We start from the raw sequence: 26,305 nt of genomic DNA, 5'->3' as shown, positions 1-26,305 counted from the left end.
AGTTGTTGTTCCTTTCTGTTCTACACTGGTGAGGCCACATCTGGAGTACTGCATCCAGTTTTGGACCCCCCAGTATAGAATGGATGTGGATGTGGTGGAGCAGGTTCAGAAGAGGGCAATGAAAATGATTAAGGGGCCGGAGCACAAGAGCTATGAGGAGAGGCTGAGGGATTTGGGCTTATATAGTTTGCAGAAGAGAAGACTGAAGGGTGATTTAATAGCAGCCTTCAACTTCCTGAAGGGGAGCTCTAAAGAGGAGGGTGAGAAACTGTTCTCTGTGGTGTCAGATGGCAGAACAAGGAGTAATGGTCTGAAGTTGAAGAGGGAGAGGTGTAGGTTGGATATTAGGAAAAACTACTTCACCAGGCAGGTGGTGAAGCACTGGAACGCGTTGCCCAGAGAGGTGGTGGATTCTCCATCCCTAGAGGTTTTTAAGTCCTGGCTGGACAAGGTCCTGGCTGGGAGGACTTAGTTGGGATTGATCCTGCTTGAAGCAGGGGACTGGACTAGATGACCTCCTGAGGTCCCTTCCAGGCCTAGGATTCTATGAGTCTATGAACACAACCCCCCTTGCACATACCACACACCTCAAGCTTCTGCCCTGAGCCCCCCTCGCAGCCCAACCCCCTACCCTGACTCCCACATCCCGCCCCTGCCCTGAGCTCTCCCCACACCCACCTCAACCCCTTGCCCTGCCCCCCCTGCACTCCACCCCACACTTAGTTTTTTACCGGTACTGTAAAAAATCAGTAGCTGTAAGAAATTTAAGTTACTCTTACCCCGGCCAGGGGAGCAATCGCTCTGAACAGCCAGAACAGGAAGTAAAAATTCCACCCGCTGAGCGGAACCAGAGCCACCCTCTTCCCCAACATCAACTCAAAACTCTCAGGCTTTCTAGGCCCCCTTGGACTGATCCACACCAGCTTGCAGGACACCCATGTCCCTGTGGGCTGGTCCTGGAGCTGCAGAGCCTCGGCATGCTTGGAGAGAGCAGAATGGCGTCTGGCCAGCTGTCACCATGGACAGGTCCAGCAGGAAGGACCTCACAGTCCAGCCCCCTGCCATCTGGGTGATGGCAAGAAAACCAGGAAAAATAACCCTTGGGGAAAAGGAGTTGCTTATAACCCATGGACTCCCTCCCCAAGCCCACCCATTGCTCTGTGCCCTTCCCCTCCCGCACAAGCAGTGGCCCCAGTGGGGTTTGAGGCCCCAGTCTCAGAAGCAGCAGGCAGCCAGTGGGACAGGGACTCCTCTGCAGACAATAAGAAATCTTGGGGCCGTGGCTGGAGGGAGCGGGGACGGGGGAGGCTCTACCACGCGGGTTCCTTCCCCCAGCAGCTGCTGCCATGGCTGCCCGATGCTCAGGTGCCCGAGTGTTCCATACCAATAGTGCCGTAGCTGCTTCCCTCGGGTGTGCCAGTTGCGATGGGATGTGAGGAAGCCACAGTCCCGGATCCTGAAAAGGAGACAAAGAACAGTGAAGAGGAGCCCCCACCCTGCCCCACCTCTATGTCCTGCTTAATGTGAAGCACACCCTTCCTTCAACATAAGAACATAAGAACATAAGAATGGCCATACTGGGTCAGACCAAAGGTCCATCAAGCCCAGCATCCCATCTGCCGACGGTGGCCAATGCCAGGTGCCCCAGAGAAGGAGAACAGAAGACAAGTGATTTATCTCCTGCCATCCATCTCCTGCCCTTGTTCTGAAGGCTAGGGCACCATACTTTATCCCTGGCTAATAGCCATTTATGGACCTGACCTGCAAAAATTTATCAAGCTCTTTTTTAAACCCTAATAGAGTCCTGGCCTTCACAGCCTCCTCGGGCAAGGAGTTCCACAGGTTGACTGTGCGCTGTGTGAAGAAAAATTTCCTTTTATTAGTTTTGAACCTACTACCCATCAATTTCATTTGGTGTCCCCTAGTTCTTGTATTATGGGAAAAGGTAAATAATTTTTCTATATTCACTTTCTCCACACCATTCATGATTTTATATACCTCTATCATATCGCCCCTCAATCGCCTCTTTTCCAAACTGAAAAGTCCCAGTCTCTCTAGCCTCTCCCCATATGGGACCCTTTCCAAGCCCCTAATCATCTTAGTCGCCCTTTTCTGAACCTTTTCTAATGCCAATATATCTTTTTTGAGGTGAGGAGACCACATCTGCACGCAGTACTCGAGATGTGGGCGTACCATAGTTTTATATAGGGGAAGTATGATATCTTTTGTCTTATTATCGATCCCTTTTTTAATAATTCCTAACATCCTATTTGCCTTACTAACTGCCGCTGCACACTGCGTGGATGTCTTCAGAGAACTATCCACTATAACTCCAAGATCCCTTTCCTGATCTGTCGTAGCTAAATTTGACCCCATCATGTAGTACGTGTAATTTGGGTTATTTTTTCCAACATGCATTACCTTACACTTACCCACATTAAATTTCATTTGCCATTTTGCTGCCCAATCACTCAGTTTGCTGAGATCTTTTTGTAGTTCTTCACAATCCCTTTTGCTTTTGACTGTCCTGAACAACTTGGTGTCATCTGCAAACTTTGCCACCTCACTGCTTACCTCATTTTCTAGATCATTGATGAACAAGTTGAACAGGATCGGTCCCAGGACTGAGCCCTGGGGAACACCACTAGTTACCCCCCTCCATTGTGAAAATTTACCATTTATTCCAACCCTTTGTTTTCTGTCTTTTAACCAATTCCCGATCCATGAAAGGACCTTTCCTCCTATCCCATGACCACCTAATTTACATAAAAGCCTTTGGTGTGGGACCGTGTCAAAGGCTTTCTGGAAATCTAGGTATATTATGTCCACTGGGTGCCCCTTGTCCGCATGTTTATTAACCCCTTCAAAGAATTCTAATAGATTAGACAGACACGACTTCCCTCTGCAGAAACCATGCTGACTTTTGCCCAACAATTCGTGCTCTTCTATGTGCCTTGCAATTTTACTCTTTACTAGTGTTTCTACTAATTTACCTGGTACTGATGTTAAACTTATCGGTCTATAATTGCCAGGATCTCCTCTAGAGCCTTTTTTAAATATTGGTGTTATATTGGCCGTCTTCCAGTCATTTGGTACCAAAGTGGATTTAAAGGATAGGTTACAAACCACTGTTAATAACTCCGCAATTTCACATTTGAGTTCTTTCAGAACCCTTGGGTGAATGCCATCTGGTCCTGGAGACTTGTTACTATTCAGCTTATCAATTAATGCCAAAACCTCCTCTAATGTCACTTCAATCTGAGTGAGTTCCTCAGATTTGTCGCCTAAAAAGGCTGGCTCAGATTTAGGAACCTCTGTAACATCTTCAGCCGTGAAGACTGAAGCAAAGAAATCATTTAATCGCTCCGCAATGGCACTGTCTTCCTTGATCGCTCCTTTTATATCTTTATCATCCAAGGGCCCCACTGCTTTTTTAGCAGGCTTCCTGCTTCTAATGTATTTAAAAAACATTTTACTATTGTTTTTTGAATTTTTGGCTAGCTGTTCCTCAAACTCTTTTTTGGCTTTTCTTACTACATTATGACAGTTAATTTGGGAGTGTTTATGTTCCTTTCTATTTTCCTCACTAGGATTTGACTTCCACTTTTTAAAAGCTGCCCTTTTCTCTCTCACTGCCTTTTTAACATGGCTGTTTAGCCATGGTGGTTCTTTGTTAGGTCTCTTACTGTGTTTTTTTATTTGGGGTATACATTTAAGTTGGGCCTCTAGTATGGTGTCTTTAAACAGTTTCCATGCAGCTTCCAGGGATTTTAGTTTAATTACTCTACCTTTTAGTTTCTGTTTAACTAGCTTCCTCATTTTAGTGTAATTCCCCTTTTTGAAATTAAATGCCAGAGTGTTTGACCGCTGCGGTGTTCTTCCCAACACAGGAATATTAAAAGTTATTATATTGTGGTCACTATTTCCAAGCGGTCCAGTAACAGTTACCTCTTGGACCAGATCCTGCGTTCCAGTCAAGACTAGATCGAGAATCGACTCTCCCCTTGTGGGTTCCTGTACTAGCTGCTCCAAGAAGCAGTCATTTAAGGCATCAAGAAATTTAATCTCTGAATCCCGTCCTGAGGTGACATGCACCCAATCAATATGGGGATAATTGAAATCTCCTATTATTACTGTGTTTTTTATTTTGATAGCCTCTCTAATCTCCCTCATCATTTCAGCATCACTATCACTGTCCTGGTTAGGTGGTCGGTAATATATTCCTAATGCCATATTCATATTAGAGGAATGAATTGTTATCCATAATGATTCTATGGAACATTTTGATTCCTTTAGGATTTTTACTTCATTTGATTCTATATTATCCTTCACATATAGTACCACTCCGCCACCCGCACGACCTGTTCTGTCTTTCCGATATAATTTATATCCCGGTATGATAGTGTCCCACTGATTGTCCTCATTCCACCATGTTTCTGAGATGCCTATTATGTCAACTTCCTCCTTTGATATGAGGTACTCCAGTTCACCCATCTTATTAGACAGACTCCTAGCATTAGTGTAAAAGCATGTTAGAAAACTACCACTATTTATATGTCCGCCTTTCACAGACGTGGTGGATTTTTTTATGCACGATTGTTTCACATCTGATCTTGCCCATATATTATTTCCCACGTTCCCTATCTGACTAACTTCTAGGGAATCCCTGTCTATGGAGCCTCGTGTAAGAGAAGTCTCCGTCCGATCCAGGTGCTCCCCCGCACCAATCGGCTTTCCCCCACCTCTTAGTTTAAAAACTGCTCTATGTCCTTTTTAATGTTTAATGCCAGCAGTCTGGATCCACCTTGATTTAGGTGGAGCCCATCCTTCCTGTATAGGCTCCCCCTACCCCAAAAGTGTCCCCAGTTCCTAATAAATCTAAACCCCTCTTCCCTACACCATCGTCTCATCCACGCATTGAGACTCTGAAGTTCTGCCTGTCTATCTGGCCCTGCGCGTGGAACTGGAAGCATTTCAGAGAATGCCACCAAAGATGTTCTGGATTTCAGTCTCTTTCCTAGTAACCTAAATTTGGCCTCCAGAACATCTCTTCTACCCTTCCCTATGTCATTGGTACCAACATGTACCACGACGACCGGCTCCTCCCCAGCACTGCCCATAAGTCTGTCTAGATGCCTCGAGAGATCCGCAACCTTCGCACCAGGCAGGCAAGTCACCATACGGTTCTCCCGGTCATCACAAACCCAACTATCTATATTTCTAATGATCGAATCCCCCACTACTAAAACCTGCTTCTTCCTAACAGCTGGCGCTCCCTCCCCCGGAGAAGTATCCTCGGCACGAGAGGATACAACATCACCCTCTGGAAGGAGGGTCCCAACTACGGGATGGTTTCCCTCTGCTCCCCTTGACTGCTCTCCTTCCCTGAGCCTTTCATCCTCCGTAACAGCCTCAGGACTGTCAGATTGGAGGTGGGACAGCCCTACTATGTCCCGGAAAGTCTCATCCACAAACACCTCTGCCTTCCTTAGCTCCTCCAGTTCAGCCACCCTGGCCTCCAAAGCACGCACTCGGTCTCTGAGGGCCAGGAGCTCCTTGCATCGAGCGCACACATACGCCACCCGCCCACAGGGTAGGTAGTCATACATACTGCACTCGACACAATAAACAGGATAGCCCCCACTCTGCTGCTGGGCTTCTGCCTCCATTTCCTACTCTAGTTATATATGAGGGTTAATTAAATGTTTCAGATAGAGGTTGTTATAAAGGATTTAGTTTAAGGGCAACAGAAGTAAGTCACTGGCTCCCTCCAAACTCCCCTCTCCAAACTCCCTCCTGTTAGCACGCACCCTGTTTGCCAGCACCCGGTCGCAAAGCTCGCTGGTCGCTTACTAGCAGGGTTTAAGTGCTCGGCCTCCCTGATAGCTCCTCCCTCTGCCTACAGCTCAGCCAATCAGCACACGGTGTTTCAATTCAAACCTAATCAGCTTCCAACTGCCTGCCTGCCTGCCTGCCTGAGCACACGGCCTTTCAAACAAACAAACACAAACAAACACTCAGCTCAGCACTCCAAACAAACAAACTCCAAACTCCAAACAAACACACAAGCCCAAAACCTCCAAATATAAGCAGCCACTTACCCCAAGGTGCTTTAGTTTGCTCCTTCCTTCTCCTCCTCCAGGAGAGCCTCTCCAAACTCCCTCCTGTTAGCACGCACCCTGTTTGCCAGCACCCGGTCGCAAAAGCTGGGTCCCTGCTCACAGGCACCCCACGCACCACAGGTCTCCTCGCCGCACCTGAGAGGCTCCGTCATGAACCACAAACGCCTGCCCTTCATTCGGCTCACCTCCAGTCGGACGTTCAGCAGAGCCCAGGCCCCTCCCCCGTTCGGGCCATACTCCAACACTGACAACTCCTGCAATTCTGTCCCGCGCCTCGTGACATTTGGGGTGTTCTCAAGCGCCAGCATGAATTTCTGCCTTCAGTCGCACAAAGTTTTCCCCTCACCCAAAATGGCAGCTAATTCCCATGCCTGTCACTGGGACAGCTACTGGTGCCCCCAGCCGTCCATGTTCTTTTATCCAGGTTAGGTGAGAGCAAGGCTGCTCCCAGCAAAGATGGCAACCATCTCCCATTACTAACATTGGGACAGCCTCGTAAGACGGAATCCATCCACACGCACTGAGCTGAGGCAGGATAAGCTGCCCTTCAGAGAACAGCCTCTCCTGACTTCCCTCTGCAGATCTTCCTGAAACACGTTCTCAAAGCTCCACAGCAAGCGGAAGGAGAGAGGACCCAAGACTATCAATATTAGCAAGGGGCAGAGGAAAACTTAAGAGAGAAAAATCAGTGAGGCTGTAAATCAGGAAGGAGCAGTGATAAGTACAAGCCTCAACTGTGAGCTTTCTCCCTCTAATCTCATTTGCAGCATGTGTTGAGGGTACCATGTGATAGGTGAAATGACCCACTGAAGGCACACATGGGCTGCAGCACCAATTTATGCACACCAGTCAGACAGAATGAATCCCGTCAGCCAGTCATGCCTATTCTTTGGCCAATCAGTATGCAAAGCAAAGCTGATGTGATTTATCCTAATGCAGAGTCACCAGTTTCTCTCCAGGCACTTTCACTAGTTTTACAGGCACATGCCCTGTCTTCAGGTTGACAGGAGCAGTAAGGGGCTATTGCTTCTTGTATCAGTAGTCTAGGTGCTGGATGTCACCTTGAAAACCTAGCTAGGTTTCTCTACCATAGTACATAAGGGTCTGAAGCATGTTATAGAGTTGAAGACCGGGTGGGAGTACAAACACCACCATATGATGCAGATGTAACTTCCTTTGTGTCACAGCCCACCAGTGCCACCCAGCTCCCACCTACTACACCCAACATCTGAAACAAGACCAAAGTACTACCACCCTCAGGGGACCAGAATACAATGGGCCACAGGTCAACAATAGCAAGGACTAAAGTGTGCCAGCACCTGAGGTCCCAGCAATGGCAGGCAAATGGTCAAAAGAGATACAGCCAGACAACCCTGGCAAATGCCCAGCCCCCCCACAATGCAGAGTAAAGCAAAAAATGTCCCTGCCAATCTGATCTGAAAGAAAAATGCCATCCTGACCCCACATCGGCAGGGCCCTACCAAATTCACGGCACGTTTTGGTCAGTTTCACAGTCATGGGATTGCTTAAACTGTAAATTTTATTATTTCAGACATTTAAATATGAAATTTCACAGTGTCATATCAGAGAGGTAGCCGTGTCAGTCTGTATCCACAAGAACAACAAGAAGTCCTGTGGCATGTTATAGACTAACAGATTTTTTAGAGCATAAGCTTTCGTGGGCAAAGATGCACTTTGTCAGATGCATCCAATAAATGCTCCAATAAATCTATTAGTCTATAAGGTGCCACAAGGACTTCTCATTGTTTTCATGGTGTTGTAGGAATCTGACCAAAAAAGAAATTGTGGAGGGGCCACGAGCTTGTTGTAGGGGCAGTTTTAGCACAGCAAGCCTTATTTCTGTGCAGCTGCTGGCAGTGGCGCAGCCTTCAGAGCTGTGGAGCAGGAGCTGCTGGCTAGGAGCCCAGCTCTGAAGGTAGAGCCGCCACCAGCAGAAGGACAACACGGTAGGCTATTGCCATCCTTACTTCTGCACTGCTACTGGCAGGGTGTTGTTGGGTGCCTGGCCAACAGCTGCCACTCTCTGGCCACCCAGCTCTGAAATCGGCACAGAAGGGAGCGTGGGAATACCATGAACCACTTAAAATAACCTTCTGATTCCCCTGCACTGAGAAGAGTAACTGATATCAATGGGAGAGCAGCCCGCATAGACTTATTGCACGCAAGATACCACAGTAGACAGACTGAATTCAGCTATGCTATTTCCATAAAGTAGATTGATGATCCTGGTAAGTGTAGAAAAGGCCTGAGTTTAGACAGTGCTTTGAGCGTCCCGTTTTCCATGTCTAGTTTCTGCTAACTGGTACGTATATACTGTGCGTACAATGTCGCAAGTCTCTGTGAAAGCGAGACATAGTGGAGCACTTCCTGGCACGAGAGACAGAAACAGACAACACAGATGACTGGCTCTGCTGTAAATTCACCCACCTATTTCAGCTCCACTTCCGGGAGGAGATGGGCGTCAGTGAATGTGGAGATGCCAGTTTGCTCTGTAGCCAAGTGTTTGCTTAGTTAGGTGTGGTGCACTTTGTGTAACTGGTTCCTCCAGCTCTCCCCTCCTCCAACAAAGGGAGGAGGGGAAGGGATGAGCCTAAGGATAAAGACCAGCTCAGAAGGAAGGCATTGTAGAGCACAAGAGCAAAGGACCCAGATGGGCAGCGGGGTATGCAAGAGATAGGGAGGAAAGAGGAGTGACGGGGAGACAAGTAGCGTGGATGGGGATGCATGGCATTCCAGGAAGGGGGGATGGAGAGCCCAGCGCTATTCCAGAAGAAGGGAGGGAAAGAGGAGTGAGGTGTTATCTGGGAAGCAGGAGAAAGGCAAAAGAGAATCATGGGAAATTCCCTGGGTTGGGAGCAACTGAGAGCAGGCCAGGAGTGCTGGGTATTCTGAGTGACAGGGAGCCAGCCAGGGGAGCCGAGCAGGGGGCAGGGCATTGCAGGGAGGGACAGGGACACTTCACATTTATGAGCATTTTAAATGTTCACAGCACCTTGCAGGCACTGATGATCCAACCCAGAGAAACACCATGGGGCCCAAATGGAGAAATGCACAGAGGGACGAAGCGACTTGCCCAAAGCCATGCAACGAGGCAGTGGAAAACCCAGGCTGAGAACTGGGGCCCTCCAGCCTCCCACTCTTGTGTTCACTCCTCCAGGCTATGCTGCAGAGGGGAGCAGCCTGGGAGAAAGGGATGCAGAAAAGGGTGTGTGGAGGCTGAGCAAGGGCAGGGGAATGGCCATGGGGGATGGGCAGGCAACGTGGGACCCTTGAGGTGAGGTGAAGTGGCATAACAGGGGAGGGGCAGATCATCCAGGGTGGAGGAGGAAACCTACGGATGAGAGAACGGAGAAGGGCAATTGAATTCCCATAACAGGGGAGAGACAGGAAGCACCAAGTGAGGTTGAGGGCGCATCTAATCCCGGTCTTTAATCCATCTGATTCTCTCTTCCTGGCTGCCTAGTCTCAAACCCCCACCTCTGGCTAATCACAGCTTCTGCAGCCCCTGGCCTCACTGGAGCAACCTTCACCTTTCCTCTCCTACATGGAGTTGGTTGTGCATCAGCTGCTCTGAGTTGGATCCAGCAGCTGCCTCCTCTGGAACAGCTCATCCCTCTGCAGCAATCTGGCTCCAGCACAGGGAGCGTAAAGAAATGTTGCCCCAGGTTTCACCTCCTTGGAAGATGCTTATTCACCTGCTAAGGTCCTGACTTCTGCTCAGCAAAAGATCCCTTCTGCAGCCAAGTGGATACCTTCTCCAGGCCCCGGACAGACTCCATTCTGCCTCCCTGAATTTCACTTGGATACGGGCACTTTCATCCCAGACTCCTGGGTCCCAGTGGCTTATAACAAGTCCCTCCTAGGCTCTACCATTATGCAGTAGATACTACCCTTGCTGCAGAACTGTGATCTGGAGCCTGAGTTTTCATTTTGCCTGTTTTATTTCCTGCCTTCCCAGCTGCGAAGGAAGCCTTTCAAACCTGACCAGAGTTTAAGCAACGCAGCATGCAGCCAGCCATCAGCCTGAGCTGTTACCTCACAGCAGTGAATTGCCCCCATTCATCTACACCGAACAGATTCACTGGAATCCCTAACAATGCCAATGTACATTGCATTGTCGTTTGCTGTTTCTTTGTCCCGTGGGAACTTCTAGAACTGTGACTGTGCTTAACCAGCAGTAAACGTTAGAGCAGGGAAAACTGAGGCAGCTAGTTGCTGGGGTGGGAAGCTAGGCAGTCAAGCTACTCCCACTGTCAAAATGGAAGTCATCTCCCCATGCCTCTCCAGGAACCAGAAAGTCCAACTGCCCCTACCCGAGAGTGACCAGACCTCCCGATATGTCTTAAACACATGCCAACACCTTCCCCATTCTGAAAACAGCGTCCCAGTATTTCACTGTTCAGCCAACTCTAAACCCACCTGCCAAAACCACCATCTCTCCCTGTTGACCTCTGTGAGGCAGTCTGCTTTCACAGCTTAAAGAACTGGAGAGTGTGGGCGCTGCATAAAGTAAACTAAACGCAATAGCTAAGTAAACACCATAAGCGACACAGCTATCTGGGTTAGTCAGCTGCTCCTTGAACTTTTTAAACTATGCCTTTTAAAAACAATTTCACCCAAAACATCGATAAGGGCAGGACACGTTTCAATCCAAAAGAAACATTCTCGTGGCTGGTCTGAGCAACCAAGTATTGTTTAAAAAGGAACAGGTGACTCGACTGGGGAGTTACAAACATCAATCTTGTGGATTTTAATAATCTAAATCTGTAAAATACGACTCAGTAGCGCTCCTCCCAACTCTACCTGCCTCTGAGCCCTCGGTTCCAAATGGAAATTGCATAGCTCCATTTGTAGCAGACAAGGGTCCGCCTCACAAGAACATCACAAATAGCACCACTGCTCCTTCAGCATCAGTCTCGAATGCCCCTTGTGTTTCCCTAGAAGTGGCTCCTCCAGAGCAGGGTTCTGTAGATCAGTAGGGAACTCCAGCCCCAACATGCATCACTAAAAAAAACAAAGAAAGCCCCTGGGCTGAGTGGACTAGGAGAGCTTTGCATGGGAGTGAAGGCAGCAGGAGAAAAGCTGCTGTTTTGCATGGGCAGAGAGCATCGCAGTATCCGCTGTCCCTTGGCGGTATAGCACAGTTTGAGAGGTTTACCATCATCAGGACTGTATCTCTCCGCTGACGCCTTCCTCTGAATCCTGCAAAAAAACAGAGACAATATTCCTGAAAACACAAGAAACGCTCCAGTTTCAGCCACTCTGCCAGTCATTGCAGTGCCCTCTCGAAAGCTAGACAGCAGAACTGCGCAATGCTTTAGAAAACACCTACCAACGGTTGAGGGCTAGGAAATGCATACCCCAGGCTCCTGCTGTCTAGAACACCACTTACACCAAACCTAGGCTGACAGACCCAACCAAGAAAAGGGCTTCATTTCCTCTGATGCATCAGCTACGGGTCACAGTCAGAGGCATGACGAGCAATCTGATCCACTATGGCCCACCCTACGTGGGTGCTGGGCACTGGGAAACCCACCTCTCTGCTCTTCTGTGGCCTAGCTTCCCACACTCAGGAATCCACGCGGCTTTCCAAGGGTCTGAGTCAATGGGGGACACAGGTAGCAGGGGGCATGCAAGTTCCTGCACTGGACAGGAGCGGATCACTGAGCACGTGAGAGGCAGGTCTATCTAACCCCCCACGCACCTGGCCGACTGAGCAATGCTGGACCTGGCACGGGGAAGAGGATTCCTCCCTGCTGAGCTCCTATGTCCCAGAACAAAAGATATGCTTCATCTACATCACTGCCTGAGCAGCCTGCTTGTGTAACTGCTGGTCCATGGGTGTTCCTTGTCCAGCACCGCTTTACAACCACACCGTGTGCTGCGGAGGCAACTGGCAGAGGGTGACTGCCTGCTGGGAGCTCCTCGGGGGGAGCAAAACCTCTCCTGTTGTCTCACTTGCCCTTGAGGGCTGCAAGGGCAGCAGGGCCATCCCGAGGGCAACCACCCCAGGCTGCAGGCCCTGAGCCTTCCCCGCTCTGTCCCCATCCTGCCCTCACACTGACTCTTCACCCTCCCAGCCAGCCTGGTCTGGGGCAGGAGATGGGCAGTGTGGGCAGATGGCGGTAGCTGCAATGGGGGGGGTCACCTCCCCTTGGTTGCCCCCCACCCCCCACTCCCCACACGGCATGAGCGGCAGCTCGCTTGGCTCTGCTGCGCCCTCCCGGCCCACGGAGCCCCACTTCTCTGCAGGCAGCCGTGGGCAGAGGCCATTTCCTGCTCCCCTAGAGATGCAGGGCTCAGTGGGACGTGGGGCACAGCAGCCTGCCGCTCGCACCAAGTGTTGAGTGAGGTGGTGGGGGTGACCTGAGGGGAAGCCACCTCCTGCTGCTGCCACCCTCACCCTGCCCCAGGTAATCCTCCCCTGTCCTGCCCTAGGACAGCTGTGCAGACGTAGGACTAGGACAACCATATCTCCCTGTCCCAAATATGGGGACCAAGCCCCCGCGGAGCCACCAGCCACCAGCCAGCCCCAAGAGCCCCAGGGAACTGGCAGGGACTCGGCAGCCGCGCACGCTTCCCCCGTTTGCCGGAGGCTCGGGGAAGTAAAAAGGTCAGTCGGGGGGGGCGGGGGGGCCCAAATACGGGACAATTCGTCTCTTTTGAAAAATAAGTCGGGACATTTTTTGGCATTCCAAATATGGGACTGTCCTGCCCAATATGGGACGGATGGTCATCCTACATAGGACAGCAAAAGTGTGGGACCTGGGGCAGCTGCCCCACTTCATTCTATGGATGGGGCAGCTCTGAGCGTCTGGCACAGAGGAGGGCACAGGCCAGCCTCTCCGAGGCAATGAAGCCCACGGGAAGAGTCACCGTGGGGTTGGCTGAGGAGGGCTGCAGGAGGCTTCGGCCTTTCTCCCACAGCAACCTGAAGCAGGGAGAAGCATCTGGTACCATCTCAAAGGCTGTCCCCACCGCTCAGTGCAGGGCAGGCGCTCGAGGGAGTGGGGAACCAAGGCTGAACCGTGGGTGGGGCCTAGCCTGGCAATTAACAGGTTCCTTTTAATATTTAAAATGTTCGCTGAGCTTAACAACTTTAACAGGTTCCTTGCCTCTCTGGTGCCCTGGGGGCCTCTGCTCTGTCCTGGCTTTGTCAGGTTCTCCCTTGCCCCATAAGGGAGTGTGCAGAAGCAGTGAAGTACCAACCCCCAGGCATAGTAGCAGAGCTCTGCAACTCTCCAATGCCACAACACTTCCCTTTTTTCCCGTGGGCTGGGGCACGGGGTGCCAACTCCACCCATTCCTCCCTCACAGAAGGGCCCACTGGGATGTCCAGGAACTCCCTCGGCCTGCTGGGCTGGGCTGCCTGGCTCGCAGCAGGGGGAGACCTTTCAGCCAAGGCAGAAGCTGCCAGCGGCATAGCCCGAAAGTTGTCACTGTCCAGCCAGCGGACCCACCTGATGTAGTGCACGAAGGCGACGATCAGTGCGCCCAGGTAGAAGGAGAGGAAGCTGAGAAAGCTGAAGAGCATGGCTTGCACATAGTCAGACTCTGGGAAGAGAAAGCAGAGGAGGGTCAGGCTGCAGGAAAACTGTCCCCTCACCGCTAGCGTCCCTGCCCCCTTCGCTACAGAGAGTCCTTCAGCCTGCGACTGAAATAGCGAGGGGCTCTCCCCCGGCCAGTGCTCCACTCCCTATGGACTCCCGACGTGGCAGGCGCCACCCGCCCCCTCCTTGCCAGCATTTCCTCCTTGCTGGAAGAGGCTGGCACTGGAACAGTTGAGAACATTTCCTCAGCTGACACTCCCGTTCCATTCCTTGCCAGGCCCCCTGTAGGGACTGAGTAGGTGGGAGCTCCTGCACATCGAGTGCCTCTGTATTATCCCTACCACCCTAGGTGAAACCAAGAGTGCAGCCCCTTGGGGCTCCCTAGCAATTCAGGATGATTCCTCAGAGAGAGAGACATTAACCTTTAATGGAGGGTACAATGGTCACTTGAAGGCTCTTCGTTCGTTGTAGGTTCCAGGTGTGGTTGCCCTTTCCTGTAAGGGATAAAGCGTGCTAGATCAGAAACACGTGATTTTACACTGCTATGACTTGTTCCCCGGAGAAGCAGCCCAGACCCAGCACAGTTCTTGGACGTATTCGTTGTCATTTTCACGAGGCTAGAATCCTGACACGACCACAAAAATGAACAGCCCCACGTCACCACAAGTGGTGACGCCACAAGCATGTCAGGGAAAGTCTTCTCCTCACAGCGCTTGCTCTATCCACCACTTAATACTCTGCTCTAGACAAAGCTGTGGGGCTGATGAGGTTTCTGTTGGCGGAGCCCGAAGTGCATTTCATCCCCACCACTCCTCCTCCTCCTCGTAACCGATGGGATCTCACTCTCACTCTGCAGTCAATCTGCATCTGCAAAGCTGTGGAACGTACCACGAGACTTTGATGTCCACAGAGAGGCAATCAGAGGAGCGTCCATGTTAAAGCTCTCTTCCCCCGAGACTTGCCCCATATCCTTACACAAAATTCTCCTGCCTCACTCCAGGACTGCTATGCGGAATGCTGTGTGCATTTCAGTGGCAACACCACGTGTCAAATGTTTCCCAGTGGATGGAGTCATGCAAACCATACAATACTGCAGGGGGTCACACGCGAGCTTCAGCACTCCTGCTCCAGCTGGGGGAAAGCCCGGTGAACCTGAGCAGCCCATTGGTTACAGTCACACACACACACACACACACAAACACACACTCTCTCTCTCTCTCTTCCAGTTCAGGGCTGAGCTTTCAATCTCCATGGAGACAAACACTTCTCTGCTTCAGTTGTCACCTGCGTCACCCACACATACAATCATAGATTAGAACACTAGAACTGGAAGGGATCTCGAGAGGTCACACAGTCCCATTCCCAGCCCTCGCAGCAGGACCAAGCACCCTCTGGAGCGTCACTGACAGATACTTATCTGGGTATAGCTCAATTAAATCATTTTTCCCTTTTCCTCCGGGAGCTTTAAGGTGCACATCAGTCCCTCCTATGCTCTGCTTGTACCGCGTAATAGTCTAGTCTCCTGTGGGCCTCATTTCCATTGTTGGGTTTATTGTGCTGGTGGCCTGTAATATACAGAATAGACAGACTGTTCTAGTGATCTCTTCTGACCTCCAACTCTACTGATGTCTACATGGCAATTACACACCCATAGCAGGCACAGGCTGCCAAGCTGACTGTTATGATTACCTGAGCCTGGGCTGGAATCTGGGCTCTGGCACCCCACAAAGTGGGAGGGTTCAAGAGCCCAGGCTCCAGTTTGAACCCAAATGTCTATACAGCTGTTTTACACCCCTGTAGCCCAGCCAGAGCCAGCTAACCCAGACCAGCTATGGGATTTTGATTGCTATGTAGACATAGCATATGACGGGGGGTCTTAACTTTTGGGGGCTTCCCTATGAAAATAGTTAAGGCTGTGATGACCTCTCCCAAAATAATGACCCTCTTCCCCCAACAGCACGCCAACCATCCTTCTGCACTGCTGTTGGCAATGGTGCTGTCTACAGAGGTACGCTGAAGGCAGTGCATTGCAATTATGCAACTTGCAATAGCCTTGCGATCCTCTTCCGGGTCAGGACCCCAGTCTGAGAAATGTCTCCCTGTGATTATTACAAAGCATAGGTAAAAGACATTTGCTCCATAGACCCTGTTCGAAAAACAGGGTGTGGAATTCTGTACCAGATCCAATTTCAAAATGCCTTTGAGGTGCAGCCTCGAGTAATGTTTAAATATAAAATGCAGCATCTTAAACTTAGAGCTGACAACTGACAAAGGCCCAAGTGCTAAAGCACCCGGGGGCTCTGGTGAATGTTGGACTTGCGTCTTTTCTGACTGGTGAGGCTGCAGAAGTGCTGATTGTAGATGATTCCTGATTTCCTAAGAGGGATTTTGTTAGGAACCTGTGCTGCTCGTAGATGGCTACTGGCAGCTATAGCAAAGAGCATGTTCTCCCACCAGCGCCAGCTACCTTACTATGAAGATCTGTGCTGTAAGACTGGACTGTTGCAGTGCAATCTTCCTCCGACAACTTCCTACAAGACCTTTCTGAATGTGCAGCAAGTGCAGATTTTCAGTGTATGTTGCTGGTGGTGCGTTACCTCAGCACCACATGATCTGCACTGGCAAGTTGCTTTCTTGCTGTGCCACCAGAGCCAGCCCTTCTTAACCCACCACCTGCCCTACAAAGCTCAGGGGTTTATTTTGGTCTTGTTTTTTGTCAAGCATCTGGAACAGGGATGGGCTGATGAGTGCATAGAATTGGGGGTTCAATGCAGAGGCTACTATCTTTATAGCTACGGTGTATGTAGTCTCTCCATCACATGGTCTTCGTGTCCTTTCTCCACTGAACACCTCCTTTGCCTCCCTCGTCCCGATCCCACAAAGCCCATCTTCTCTCCTGCATCTCATCAAACCTACAGATCACCTCTACTTCCTCCTCCTCCTCTCTGGCAACACCTCCTCTCCTTTCCCACCCTCCTTAATGATTATCTCAAAGTAGAAGTAGAGATCCCTTCCAACCACTAGTCTCTCAGGCCTTACTTCACCTTTGATCCTCGGGGAACTGGCCCAACAAGTCCTTTCCCTGCCTTATGCCTTCACTAAGCTTCTAATGTAATTTCTCAATCACTAAAATATTGTCTCTCTGGCTACCCCAGCACCTCTCTACAACTGCACCACCCACCGGATTGATTCCAAACCTTGGCTCACAAGCAATGACTGCTTCTTCTCTTCCTGTACCACTGAATGCTTCTAGAGAAAGACCATGTGGACCACCTCCTCAAGCAAGGAAGATGGCTGTACTGGAGGAGGAGAGGATAAAGTTGTAACCAGCTCCACTCAATTAGCAATCTGACATTTACTCCTGGGTGGTTCACTCTTTCAGAAAGTGACAACTCCTGCTTGCTCACAGAATTCTCTCTCTCAAAACTCTGTATGATCCCACCAGGGCCTGTACCTCGTCTCCCGTGGCATTAGCCTCATGCCCTCTCCTCTTTAGGGCTTTGAGGCCAAGCTCATTACTATTCATTTCCTTACTCCTCTCTCATCTCCATGCCTTTTCCCACGTTCCCTCTAGGCATGGAGTTACCGCTTTCCTGCCCTGCCAGCCACTGTCCTCTCATCATTTAAATCTCCCTAAAAGCCCATTTATAATCATTAGTGGATAAAAGCAAGACCTAATGTTGCCCCCGCACCGCTTTCCTACTGCATTCCATTTCCTCTACTTTTGTCTTCTCTTTGGGGCACACACTGTCCTTAGTTTTGCATCTACAGAGCCAAACACACTGTCACATTAGCCTGCATGGAATAACTATTTAATTCTCTAAGATTATATCGTGTGGTGAAAGCTCCAGGAATACATCCAGTCAAAACACCAATCCAACAGTACTTTTCTAAGGGCTTGGACACACACTGACAGAGCAATGTAATTTTGCAGGGGAGGAAAGGTTCCATAACTAGCTGCAACAACAATATTTAGGCCTGTGTTTAAATATGCCTATTTTCCATGTCCACAGCAGAGCAACGTAGTAATTACCAGTCACAGGAACCATTTCCTTGCCTCCCAACTGTCATTCCAACTCTAGGGGCTGACCTGATCCTGTGCATGGAAACAGCTCCTGGATCCACACACAAGATTTGCAGGAAGCTCTGGGTCTGCAAAGGTACATTCTACCCAGTCCTCCTCTGAGCTCTTCCAGGAGTACCAATGACCCTTCCTTGAAATGTCTCCCTTTGGCACACGGTAGTGCCGCTCTTGAGAACATGCCCTGTGAGGGAGGATTGAAAGAACTAGGTTTGTTTAGTCTGCAAAAAAGGAAGACTGGGGGTGGGGATGACACGATAACTTTCAAGAGGTTGTTACAAGGAGAAGACAGATATATAATTCTCTCCTTAACATGAGGATAGGACAAGGAGTAATGGGCTTAAATGGCAGCAAGGGAGGTTTAGGCTGGAATTAGGAAAAAAGTTCTCACTGTTGGGGTGGCTAAGCACAGGAATAAATTACCTAGGGAGGTTGTGGAATCTCCACCACTGGAGTTTTTTAACAGCAGGTTAGACAAACGTCTGTCAGGGATGGTCCAGATACTGCTTGGTCCTGCCAGGAGTGCAGGGGACTGGACTCGATGACCTCTTGAGGTCCCTTCCAGTTCTCTGAATCCCCAGGAGGACCACAAACTAACATAAGGTGATCACCCTTCCCCACCCCCAGAGACAGTGTGCCAGTCTCTTACCTCATCTTACCTGTGAGAGAAGCAGGCACAGAGCCCCCGCAGGCATAATCCTCTGGCTTTATGACAAATACAACAAAGAACTGCTCGCCTGGGAAGTCCTTTTTCTGCACAGGAATAAAACCAGAGAGAGAGAGAGAGAGAGACTTGTGACAGGTATGGGAGGAAGGGGCTGCTGAGGAACAGTCTCCTCTCCTGTGCAAGTCAGAGCACTAAGTGTAGTTAGACATCTAGTCTGGATTAGAAAATTTGCACTGATCTAATTGCATCATTTTTTAAAATAGTGCATTATTGATGCTAGTCAGTGGTTTTCAACCTTTTTTTTTCCATTTGCAGCCCCCTCCCAATTGAATGAAAGTGCAGATCGCTTGGGAAATCTTAGGCATAACCTGAAGACCTCCGAGGACCCACAGACCACAGGCTGAAAACCACCACAGTAGTACAAACCCCTAAATAAAGGTTTGTCCCTCCCTTCAGCGTAAGCTTCATTTAAAGCGGTTTCGCTTCAGTGAAGCTCAGTCCAGGATGGGTGTGTCTATGGTAGGGCTTTGCACTTAATGTAAGTAGATGGATTTTAAATTAGTTTAGTTACTCTGGTGTAACTTCTATAACGGAGGTTTGCCATACATTTAGCACTTTACGCACTCCAAGTCCTCTGCTATCTCCCTCTAACAGAAGCAGGGCCTAGGTCAAAACACAAGAGCCCTGGCTTCCAGGGTGTTAGAAGGGCAGCGGGACGCTCAGATCCCCACACTGCCCTGCTCAAGTCAGTGGAAGTGCTCCTGCTGAGGACACGCACCGCTGACAGAAGACGGGCAACGTGGACATGAACCGTCCCCACAGCCGTCCCATCTGTTGGACAGTTTGCAGTCGTTTTCCCATGTCCTGCACTTTGGGGGGCCCCACACTGCCGGGGGACATGGGCCTGGGTAGTGTAGGGCCAACAGTAGCACAACCAGCCCCACTCCGCTCCACTAGTTCCCATTTCCGTTTCAAAAAATCAGATGCAGAGAGAAATCTCTGACCTGCAATTTATTTGCAAATTTGACTCCATTAACCAAGGATTAAACAGCGACTGAGAGTGGCTCACAGCTTACAAAAGCAGCTTCTTTGCCCTGGGTGTTAATATCTCCCCATTAGACTCTGACAGTGGGCCATATCCCCCTGTCTGATCTGACTTGTTTTTAACTTTCTTGGTGTATACTACTGATAATTGGCCATTGCCACCCTGACTGAATAGACCTTGTCAGCTCTGGTCCTCCCTCTTACTGGGACTCCCCTCTTTAAATATCCCTCTGAAACCACCCCCGCATTCATGCATCTGATGAAGTGGGTCTTTGCTCACGAAAGCTTATGCTCCAAAATATCTGTTAGTCTATAAGGTGCCACAAGACTTCTTGTTGTTCTCGAAGATACAGAATAGCTGCCTCTGTGATACTATCTCCCAGTGTCACTCAGGAGAGAAGGGATAAGGGCAGCACAGGGTCAGGAAGAGGCAAGTCGGGTCCTGGGGCAGAGGTGGGGTTGTCCCAGCCCTGCCCCCAGCCCTTCAGGGATGGCCCTGGTCATGCCAGTAATTAATAACATAGATCAACTTAAGCTTGCAGCGCAGGCAAGCCCTGGGTGTGCAGTTAAACAAGGACACTGGCACACCTCCAGTGGGTCACTGAGCAGGAAGTCAAACTGGTGAGTCAGATGGGAGAGCACCCAGACACCAGGGTGATAAGCACATTGTAAACCAAACACAGCTGTCTACAGTTCCCTTTCCAGCACCGGGGGCCTAAAGTCAGGTCGTGAGGTCTAATTAAGGCGTGTAAATGAATGGTCGGACTTTCAGGAGTGCTGAGCATGGGAGAGAAGGGAGGAAAAGCTCAGCACGATGGCGGCTGACTAGGAGAGTGAAGAGATCTTGTGAGTGAGCCCTGGGGAGGAAGGCCTGGCCAGGCCAGAATCTAACTGGAGACCGCCTTGAAGCTGCCTGGAAAGAAGGATGAGCTCAGGAAGCCCCTAACCAGGGTTGCAAACTTTCTAACGGCCCAAAACTGAACAACCCTGCCCTGCTGTTTCCCCAGGGCCCTACCCCTCTTTCGTCCCCTCAGGCCTACACCCCCTGCTCACTCCATCCTCCCTCCCTTTGTTGTTCCTGTCCCCCACCCAGCTGAGGCAGGGGGCTGGGGTGCGGGATGGGGTGAGGACTCTTGGGGGGGGCCAGAGATGAGGGTTTGGGTGTAGGGTGGAGCTGACCCAGGGCAGAAGCAGGAGGTTAGGGAGCAGGAGTGAGTGCTGGGTCCTGGTGGCACTTACTGTGGCTCACAGGAAATGGACACCAGGTCCCTTCAGCCCCTAGGCACAAGGAAGCTCCCTATGCTGCACCGCCCGCTCAGCTCCCCTTGGTTATGGCTCCCGTCCAATGGGAGCTGTGGAACCAGAACTGCCGGGGCCAGCACATGGAGCCTCCCGGTGATTAGGGGTCACAGACACCCAGCAGCTTCTTCCAGGAGCAGCGTGGGCACAGGCAGGTAGGGAGCCTGGCTTAGCCCAGGCCCCTGCCAAACTGCTGACCAGAAGTGTCCTGGCCCCACTGGCGTTGCTGACAGGAGCCACCCGGGTCCCTTTTTGACTGGGCATTCTGGTCAAAACCTGAATGCCTGGCAACCCTAGGCCTAGCTAGGGATTCCTATGAGCCAGAGCCTCCCTGGGTCAGGATGGCCCAACCCAGCTGCTTTGTTGTTTCTCATAACTAGTGTGGATCCCTTTCGTCCTGGGACCAGAAAAGTCAGCTGGGGAGGAGCCTGTGAGGAAGGCCCAGCTGCAGGCCGCAGCAGCCCAAGGATCCAGCTAAGGATCTGAACAAACATTTTTACTCTGCATCATACAGGACCCCGGGGCTGGAGTCCAGTGCAGAGTGCAGGTCTGGATTCCCCTACTGGCACAGTTAGGGTGAAGAGCGACATCCCTGGCAGCAGTGGCGGCCTAAGATCCAAACACCTGAAGTTCAGCCACATACCAGCAGTTCAGCCCTTCTGCTGCGATTGCAAAAACGTAGTAAAGTCACATGTAACTGGCTCAAGACATAAAGTCGATTACAGGGAGTCAGTCATTTCTCAGAGAAATACGTAGATCTAGAACTCGGGGGACTTCCTTGTTCCTAAACCTTTGCCACTGACCTGCTATACGGCTTGAGGCAAGTCACCATCTTTCTCTGAAACTGGCTCCCCATTTTCATTAAAGGCAGGCCATGCTACCCAAAAGCACAGAACCTCGCATCCCAAGCACCAGGATCCAGGAGACGAAATGACTAAGCAGCGAGGCAGCTGAGTCACTGGCAATGAGCATTAACCAAATGAATGTCTCACCTGTACAGTGATGGCAGCTTGCTTTGTCATGGACTGGTAAACACCGTTAAACTCCACATTGTGGTCCAGATCGTACACAGGGCACTAAAACAGGCAAAAGTAATTTTTAAAAATTGAAAAATCCTGCTGCCTTTTCTGAGGAGAACAAACTCCTGACAGGTTTAGGGGAGTTTTTGCCACATCGGGCCTAAGAAAAATAAATTCCTTTGGGCCTTAGGGTTTGTTTTCTCCTTGTCCCCTCCCCTCCCTGCCAGGGTTCTGTTAAGAGCACTGGAGGATTCCTGCTTGGAGTCCCACAGGCAGCAACACCAGCAGCGCCCATGAGCTAATGTAGCTGTGCTAACACCAGCCATGGCCAGGGCTCCAATGACCTTCCTCAGCAAGGCCCCAGCTTCAGGCAGAGCTGCAGCTTATGGCACAGCCAGAGCATTTACTCTGTGTATCTCATAGTGGAAGGCACCAATAAAGCAGAGGGGGGAAGACATTTTAACGTTAGTTATACAATCTAAGCTCTACCCTGAAACTGAGCCTAGTCTTCATTTTCTGTTATCTCCAGCCTCCTCAGGACAGACCCCTGGCTCCCTTTCTGTACCTACCCTGTCGAGTGACAGCCACATGTTCTCTCACATTATTGCCTTCTCTGTCATGTCATTTGGAAGGCCTCTCAAAGGCAGAGCTGCAGGTAGATCTCTAGCGTTATCATATGAAAAAGAGGACACCCTGAGAGGGAGTGTATCCGTATCAGTATCTACCCACTCACGTTGTGTTACTGTGTTATAGTATATATAGCACATAAATATACTGTGAGTGGGTAGATACTGATACAGATACATTCCCTCTCAGGAGTATCCTCTTTTTGCAAAGGTCAAATATGGTAACCCTAAGATATCACTTCTTCATCTCCTCCCAACTATTCGAGACTGCTGTCAGGGTTTCTCAGAAAACAGTCTGCTTCCTTCACACCCCTATTCACTGCTCCCTCATCCTGAGTGCGCCACTTCACTCTACACAGTAGCGCAGGAAGGGAGAAGAAAGAGGCGTCCCACAACGTTGCCTTTCATTTTTTCCACCCATGTGCAGAATAAATTTTTATTTGCACAGAGGCGTGTGCCAACATGCACCACCAGTAGAAACAAAACAACTTAGCTGAGGGCGCTCTGCTTCTCAGCTAGGCAGCATTGGAATTTCTCCTGTGTGGCTGAACAAGTGCACAGCTTACAGGGAGCGCTCGTGGCCACTGCTGCTATTTCCTGAACTGAATAGCAGCAAATTCCCCCTGTGGGAAACAGTTATGATGTAAATGGGAGAGGACCAGAGGGAATGAACAAGAATTCAGGAAAAGGGATGAGGTGGGAAGTTGGTTCAGAAAACAAGGAGAGGCGGGGGCTCAGGTGAGAGAGAGAAAAAAGTGAGCAAAGAGAACTGGAAGAGAGAGAGGGATGACGAGAGGGATTGTGGGAAAAGACGGCACTGCAGGGACGCATACGGCTGCCTTGTGACTGATTCACAAGACTGGGAGCCAGAGAGTCAGTTTTCCCTTCCCAGTTCTGCCACCACTCGCTGTGTAAATACAGAAAAAAATCAGGTCATCTCTCTGTGCCTCCATCTATCCATCTGTCAAATGGAGAATGAATGGTACTCGCCTATCTCCCAGGTAAGGAAAAGCACCTTCAGATCTTAGGATGGGTACGTCATCATTAACTTGCCCATTTCCACTATTAATAAAGGCAAAAAAGTCACTTAAAGAGCTACTTCAAACTCAACAACTAGGCCTTTGCTACTCATTCCACAGGCCTCTCTCCTCCGCTCAAGCTCCTCTTCCATTATTACAATGGAGGACTAGCCCGAGGCTTTGTAACTTTACTGGGTTGGAATACATCACCCATGCTGACAGAGGAAGAATAGCAGCACTGAGAGCCTCCCCTCTAGATCCTCTTCCCTCTCAGGCTGACCATTCCCTCTCTAGACTTACCACAATATCCTGGACGGAGACAACAGAGCAGGGATAGATGGTTTCAGATACCACCTTGATGATGACGGAATCCACATCTGAAGGGAACTTGTACAGGAAGTACTGGAGGAAAAGCAGGATCAGAGCTCCCATTTGTGCAGTACAGTTCAGGATTCCCTCCATAACATCCCCAGAGAACAGAACAGCCCCAGGTATTTAGGTTGAGAAGTCAGGCACAGATGGCTTTTGCAGCCCAGCGACTCACTTTGAGTTCTAGCGTTTTGCAAGGCTTTCATAGTCGTCACAACAGCTTGGCAAAAGCTACAGACTGCACCACCCCTCTATACACAAAGTATAACCCAGATATCTTCAGGGCACCAGAGTTGCAGCCTAACTCCAGCTCATCAGAACACTCCAACAAGCAATGTTTCAAATAATGGAATTTTACAGTGAAGTGTTGTGAATTGTGACAGTGGCCTCCAGCAGTTTCTATACAATGTATGATGTTATTTTAGATGAGGAGGCAGGGCTGGGGGGAGATAAACGGGAGGATGTGTGAAAACTACAGGCTGAACCTCTCTAGTATGGCACTCTCTGGTCTGTCAAAATCCATGGTCTGGCATTATTTTCGTTAGCCGGAGTCCACATGTCCTGGGTGTGGGCAAGTTTCACGCAGTCCCATAAAGTTTATAGCCACCAGCCCTGGCTCTCAGTGTTCTGCGCTGTTATTTAGCTGCAATTTACCCTTAAATGTCTTCTAAGAGCTCAGTAAGCTGTAGAAGTGGTAGTAATGTGCTAGACAATATTGACTCCATGATTCACTAAATTCTCTGGTTTAGCCCTGGTCAGGTCCCAAGGGTGATAGACTAGAGAGGTTCCACCTCTATGCAGCGTTTTCTTTTGTTATGAGTTAGCTAAAGTGTAACCATTCTGGCAAAATTTTTCAGTGACTGTTACTTTCCTTGGGCTGATTTTTAAAGATTCCATGATATCGGTTTCACTGTTTCTGAGAACGAGGTCAGGGTAACTTTGCCAATGTTAACAGTTGTTTCTGCTTCTTTGAAGAACTGAAGGGACTCCATGCTTTGGAGCTGGGATTTAAAATTTGGCTCTGGGATAATCCTGGAGTCACAGAAATGTCTTTTTCTGTCCCCCTGAAAATCCATCCAGATTTGGCACATGCTCAGCTACTCAAATTTCCAAACATTCAGATGCACTAAGCATGCTTGCAGCTTTGCATTGCTCCCTGCATGGCTCCAGACAGTGCTCTGGGAAAGTACCATCTGCAAGACACTCCTCTTTGGTTTTGAGGAAGATGTGTGGGTCTATGACCCAGTGGACTACAAATTCTAATTCCAGCTCTTCCACTGATTTGTTGTAATAATTAAGTTCACTTTCCAGTCCTTACAAATGGGCAAGCCCTCGTACGCTTATTCTTGGAGACAGGCAAGAATCATTTCCTCCAGGAAGCAGTTTGCCTACTTCCAATTTTGAGCTCAAAGCAGAACTGAATCAGAACTTTTCCAAGGTTGCCAGTTTCTGTCTGCATTTTGCCAACATGGAGGGCTCATTTTAAAATGAAAATCTGTCCGTGTGATGGCTGTAAATCCTAGCAAACACCACTTGAAAAAAATCAGCTGAACCTGTTCCTTCAGATCTATGCAGATTCCCTTCGTTGCACCCACAAAATACAAGAAGCTGCAGAAGCCTGCCAACAGATCCTGAGAACCAGCTGTACAGATCACCTGCCTTTAGCCAGAACAGAAGACTTTATACGCTGGGCGTAAAAGTGGTGGATCAGCCCCCAGGTAATTCTCCAAGTACAGAATTAACTCAGGGCCAAGACAGGATGTGTCACATGATCCTTCTGCAGTCCCAGCCACAGAGCGTGCTGGGGTGATTGAGGATGTATCAGGGGAGTAACTGGGGTGTTCTGTGCTCCAGCTTTCCTAGATGCAGAGTTGCCCATTGGTAGCTATGCAAAACAGCCAGGCATGCTGTAATTTGCACCAGAGCCATTTCAGCTCCTGGAGCAGGCCGGAATTAGCCAAGCGGGCTCCATGGCAGTCCCAAGCCTGGATGAAGGAGGAGGGTTGGTCAGATGTGTGTCAATGTGCTGACCGTCAAACAACAATATAAATGAAATCTGATGCCAACTACAACTAAATGATAAAAGATGCTGGCTTGGACGTCACCCAGATAAACAAGGTCCATGATACCAATCGAGCAATCGGGGTTGGGTCAATTAGTTGGGTACCGAAAGAAAATCACAGCTAACACATATGCTATCCATTGGAACATGGAACGTCCAAACACTGTTGGCAACTGAAAAATTAGAGCTGCTTTGGAAGGAGAAGGAGAGATACCGATGCAATATACTTGGACTCGCAGAGATGCACTCGACAGGATTAGGAGAAATATACAGTTGCAAAGTCATTTGGTCAGGAAACTAAATGAAGCATGAAGCAGGAGCTGGATTCCTTCTTAGCAAAACAGCTAAAAGAGCATTATTAGGCTACAAACCAGTGAGTGCAAGAATGATGGTAGCGAGATTCTAAGCAAAACCGTTCAACATCTC

General features: G+C 49.7%; 1 protein-coding gene across 1 annotated transcript in view; it reads right to left on the bottom strand.

Annotated features, from left to right (window-relative positions):
- Positions 1-21,820, bottom strand: part of SIDT1 (SID1 transmembrane family member 1) — a 48,155-nt gene extending 26,335 nt beyond the window's left edge. The window contains exons 1-6 of the mRNA XM_074983581.1: positions 21,777-21,820; positions 18,434-18,527; positions 14,116-14,187; positions 13,604-13,697; positions 11,302-11,345; positions 1,385-1,456 (exon numbers count right to left, since the gene is read on the bottom strand). Of these exons, the coding sequence (XP_074839682.1) occupies positions 1,385-1,456; positions 11,302-11,345; positions 13,604-13,697; positions 14,116-14,187; positions 18,434-18,527; positions 21,777-21,806 (406 nt within the window). The 5' untranslated portion in view covers positions 21,807-21,820. The remainder of the gene's footprint in view (positions 1-1,384; positions 1,457-11,301; positions 11,346-13,603; positions 13,698-14,115; positions 14,188-18,433; positions 18,528-21,776) is intronic.
- Between the last annotated feature and the right edge of the window lie 4,485 nt (positions 21,821-26,305).

Source organism: Carettochelys insculpta, chromosome 1 (assembly GCF_033958435.1).
Source record: "Carettochelys insculpta isolate YL-2023 chromosome 1, ASM3395843v1, whole genome shotgun sequence".
NCBI classification, from domain to species: Eukaryota; Metazoa; Chordata; order Testudines; family Carettochelyidae; genus Carettochelys; species Carettochelys insculpta.
The sequence above is the reverse complement of the archived record's forward strand: the minus strand, read 5'-3'. Positions and strand labels throughout refer to the sequence as shown.